Raw genomic sequence first — 4989 nt, 5'->3', positions numbered from 1 at the left:
GGCGCCGTGAGTAGTGGCTCTTATCTTTGTGAGAGCTGGCAGAGCTAATGCGTTTGATTTAGGATCAATTCATAAGTATATATACTTGCTTTCATGGCACAAGCTGGCAGACCTAATGCATACGATTTAAGCTCGTCTTATAAGATATACTCTTGTTTGTGTGTGAATTACAAAGCTAAGCCCAGTCTCATTATGGTTAGTGTCGAGTGTCTATTTAAGACTCTAAGGAGAGTAGCTGTTTTCTTTGGAGCCTCTATCCTATTAAGCCTTTGTCAAGTGTCAGCGGACTCTTTTACTCCCTTGGGGTCGACTAAGGCTGCACTGGTGGACTGAGTAGGCGTGGTTGTTGGTGTTATCCCTTTTGTAGGGGTGCTTCTCGCTGTGGGCTTCTATACTTTGTTGGAACGTAAAATTTTGGCTATCATTATAATCCGAAAGGGTCCATCCAAGGTGAGTTATATAGGGATCTTGCAGCCTTTTAGTGACGCAGGTAAGTTGTTATGTAAAGAGTTTATTGTGCCTACACGTGCTAACGTAGGGCCCTTCATTTTGGCTCCTGCACTAATATTAACTATCAGTTTACTTGGATGGCTTTTATACCCGTATAAGTCGGCTGAAGTGTTTTATGTTTTCGGGGTGATTCTGTTTATAGTTATTACTAGAGTCAGGGTTTACGGGGTAATAATATCCGGATGGGCTTCTAACTCTAAATACTCTTTGCTAGGTGCAGTTCGTGCGATGGCGCAAAGAATTTCTTATGAGATCCCTATAGGATTTATCTTCTTTTGTGTGGTGCTGTGCTCGGGTGTGTTTATGTTTCAAGAAATTAGGGTGTTCCAACAAAGGTCCTTTTTTTTCTTTTTTCCTTTGTGCGTAGTTATAGTTGTCTGAATGCTGTGTATGCTAGCTGAAACTAATCGGGCGCCATTTGATTTTGTGGAAGGAGAGTCGGAATTAGTGTCAGGATACAACGTGGAGTACAGCGGAGGGGGGTTTGCAGTTATATTTATTGCGGAGTACTCTAGTATTCTTCTCAGAAGGGTTATAAGGGCGGCGATATTTTTCGGGGGAATGAAGCGTTGATCGGGGTCTTTATGATGGCTTTTGCGGTCTTCTTTGTGGTTATTCGTGCTTCTTTACCTCGTTTACGTTATGATAAGTTAATGAGTTTGTGTTGGACTGTTCTTCTATGTGTCATACTTATGGCTAGTGTGTGTGTAGTAGTTCTAGTTAGGGTGTATGTAAGATAATATAAACTAGTATAATTCATTTACACTGAATGTGTCAGATAAAGTCTGTCTTACTTATGGTTAAAAGGTTGGCAATTAGACTTATTGCATTGATTATTATAAAAAACCTAAATATGAGTGTCATTGGGTTAAGCGTTCTAACTATTCTAAGTATGGGCGCCACAAGAGTCGCGATAGGGGGGGTAGAGTTGAACGGGTTGTACACCACAGACTTTGTATAGGTTAATGGTACACTACTCTATTTGTAGCAATTCTTCTACCCCTAAGGAGGGTAAGATCCACGAAAGCAAGATTTATTTAATAATTATCAGAATCAGCCTATTATTAGTGATAAGATTCAGGGTGAGGTTGTGAGGTGCTAATCCCTTATTTTATATATTTTAGCTGGGATCCAACAGCCTCTGTTGTTATTAATTGTAGGCTGAGGCTATCAGCCAGAGCGTTTACAGGCAGGGGGGTATATAGTAATCTATACGGTGTTCGGATCTCTTTTTTTCTTATGGGGGGTAAGAGAACTCTATATTAGAGGGTTGAGGAGGAGGATAAGTTCTGTGGTTGGTAAGGCTAGTAAAAAAAAGGGGAATGAGATTGTGATGGCTATACATTCTAGGGTTTCTTATCAAGCTACCAATATATCCATTTCACCTGTGACTACCTAAGGCTCACGTAGAGGCCCCAGTAGCCGGTTCGATGCTATTGGCCGGGGTGGTACTAAAATTAGGAGGGTACGGGCTGCTTCGATTTATAATAGTTATACAAATAAGGCTTAGAAGCGTTTTTTTTGTGCTGCTACTAGTGGTGAACTTGGCAGGAGGTGTCTACGCAGGATTAGCGTGTGTACGGCAAGTGGACCTAAAATGTTTGGTAGCATATTCCTCTGTAGCGCATATGAGGCTTGTGCTATTAGGAGTGCTTAGCAACACGGTATTAGGGGTAGTGGGGGCCATTATTATTATGATCGGGCATGGGTTGTGTTCATCAGGTTTGTTCAGGTATGTGAATGCTATCTATAAGATGAGGCACTCGCGTCTGCTAGTAATAAATAAAGGGGGCTTGTTAGTCTGCCCAAGTCTAGTCTTAATGTGTTTCCTGTTAAGATCAAGCAACATAGCAGCCCCTCCTAGTCTAAACTTATTTGGGGAAATCCTCGTTTTCGGCGTGGGAGGGTGAATAAGTGGAGTGTTCCTGCTTATCCTGGGTCTGATAAGCTTTATTAGGGCATGTTTTAGACTATACCTATATGGAAGTTGTTGTCACGGAAGGGGGTGTCACACAGGGAGTCCTTAAACTTGAGAAGAGTTTGTGATGTTTTTGTTCTGGCGGCTCATTGGATACCGCTGAACTTTATGTTTATGTTTATACCCTAAACAATGAATCGTAATCCTTATTCTCGTTACTATGTACCAGGTCCAAGTCCGTGGCCCTTTTTTGTGGCTATCTCGGCAAACGGAATAGCGGTAGGGTTAATTTTGTGACTGCATCGAACTCCCAGATTTCTATTAATAGGAATGAGGTTGGGGTGTATACTATTGAGAACTTTTAGATGATGGCGAGACTTAATTCGTGAGGGAGATATTGGGTTTCATACTCGCTTCGTAATCAAGAGATTTCGTGATGGAGTTGCCCTTTTTATTCTGTCTGAAGTAATGTTCTTCTTTTCTTTTTTTTGGACTTTCTTCCATAATGCCTTAAGACCCTCGTGTGAACTAGGGATGCGATGACCCCCTCCAGGGATCCGCACGCCAAACCCGTCGTCGACAAGGCTGTTCGAGACAGGTCTTTTAATTAGGAGGGGGTTATTCGTAACTCAAGCCCATAAGAGAATGCGTTTGAAGGATTATGATGTTGGGCCATTTATTGGCCTAGTGGTAACAATTTTATGTGGGACTGTGTTCTTCCTAGTGCAACTTCGAGAATACTACTGAAACTCATACACTATTGCAGATAGGGTGTATGGAAGAGTGTTTTATTTACTAACTGGGTTTCATGGAATGCACGTAGTTGTGGGGACTCTTTGACTAATGGTGAGGTTAGTCCGACTATGGCGTGGGGAGTTTTCCAGTCAACGGCACTTTGGTTTTGAGGCTTGCATTTGGTACTGACACTTCGTAGATGTGGTATGGGTAGCATTATGATGTTTAGTATATGTGTGGTTTGGAGGATGGTTATACATGTGGTGGTTCAAAATATGAGACGGGGACGTCTATACGTTTAAGTACCCAGACGCAAAGCCTTCGTGGTATGCGTACATTCAAGAAGAGCATGCTCCGTCCTGATATAAGATTCCTGACCATTTAAAAGGTTAAAAAATAGGAGTCATACAGACTAGTTAAACAGTTTTGATTTGAAATCAAGTACCAAAGCGATTCCAAGCGCTTACTAGTCTGAGTAAAGTAGTCTAATTAAGGACAGAAGACCTATGATTTTCAAGTGTTATAAGTAACCTTTACTTGAAATGGTAAGCTTTGTGGTAAGACCTATAAAATTAGTGAGATTAGGGGTAATATTGATCGGGACAATTCTTAGGTTAGAAGAGAAGAGATAGTAGGGGTGTGACTCGGTTTAGAGCTAAATCTGTATGGATTTCTTGTAATTATAAACCCTGATGGTCACTATAGTCCTGAGCCCTGTGTAAAATATTTTGTGGTACAAAGAACGGGGTCAATTCTGATACTAGTGGGTTTTGTAACCTTGATAGAGCAGCACGTAGTGAGAGGGCTGGTGATAAGGGGGGCGGGTACAGTGTTAAAATCTGGCGTTTTCCCGCTACATTCGTGGGTCCCTTCAATTATTAAGAACAGCAGATGGTTAGCAAGAGGGTTAATATTAACTTGGCAAAAAGTCGCCCCCCCTTGTCTTTTTATCAATAATTATACCCTCTAAGGGGTTGTGAGTAGTAATTGTATTGATAGCTGGAATTGGGGCAGTAGGGGGCCTTAACCAGAATTCAGTACGAGTAATAAGCGCGTACTCGTCGTTTGTGCATACATCATGAATGCTGTTAGGGCTCACATGGTCAAGAGTAGTCTTTGTAGGGTATTTTGCAGTTTACTCGCTGTCGGTAGGGCTGTTTTTTTATGGGTGCTCAATAATAAACAAAACAAGAATGGGCGGTCAGATTAGTAGAGCCGCGAGGGGTATAGGGTTACTGATACTGATGGGGATGCCTCCTTTCCTTGGCTTTCTAGCGAAAGTATTGGTGTTTCTAATGAGAGGAAGGGCTGTAATCGTGGCTTGTATTATAGGTTCAGTAATCAGGCTAAAATTCTACATTGACTTTTTTTATAGGATAGTAATAAAAAGGTTAGTAGACAAAAACAAAGCAGAATTCAAGATTATGTGGAGGATAGTGATCGGGGCTAACCTAGCAGGGGGGGCATTGATCTTGGTGAGATTTATTTAGAAACTGCTTTTAGGCCAGGGGCGTTTTGATTTCGGCTCAAAAGAGTGGGTAAAACCACAAAAGTATGATAAAAAGGTAATTTAAAATAAAATATTTTGTTTCAAACATAACTATAGGTAGTTGTTACCTCCTTTTTGTAGAATGGTACTTTAAAAAAAAGGATTGGTTTGCATCTAATTATTAAGCCTAGGTTTTCATTCTTAAGTGAGGAAGTTAATTAACATAATAGGGCTGCTAACTTTGTTATAAATGGCTTGTACCATTTTTCCTTATAAAAAAGTAGTTTAATTTAAGAACGATAGGTTGTGGGGCTATTAGTGGTGTCAACCCTTTTTT

General features: G+C 40.9%; 1 protein-coding gene and 1 pseudogene across 1 annotated transcript; both read left to right on the top strand.

Moving 5' to 3' along the window:
* Positions 1–2620: 2620 nt before the first annotated feature.
* On the top strand, positions 2621–3556 carry LOC134703351 (cytochrome c oxidase subunit 3-like). Its single transcript, XM_063563470.1, is given in 1 exon segment — positions 2621–3556. A coding segment is annotated over 1 exon segment (936 nt).
* A 587-nt stretch (positions 3557–4143) lies between these two features.
* LOC134703352 (NADH-ubiquinone oxidoreductase chain 2-like) lies at positions 4144–4653 on the top strand (annotated as a pseudogene).
* Positions 4654–4989: the final 336 nt, after the last annotated feature.

This window comes from Mytilus trossulus, unplaced genomic scaffold (genome assembly GCF_036588685.1).
Source record: "Mytilus trossulus isolate FHL-02 unplaced genomic scaffold, PNRI_Mtr1.1.1.hap1 h1tg000988l__unscaffolded, whole genome shotgun sequence".
In the NCBI taxonomy this organism is placed as follows: Eukaryota; Metazoa; Mollusca; class Bivalvia; order Mytilida; family Mytilidae; genus Mytilus; species Mytilus trossulus.
This window is presented reverse-complemented; position numbering and strand designations above follow the sequence as displayed.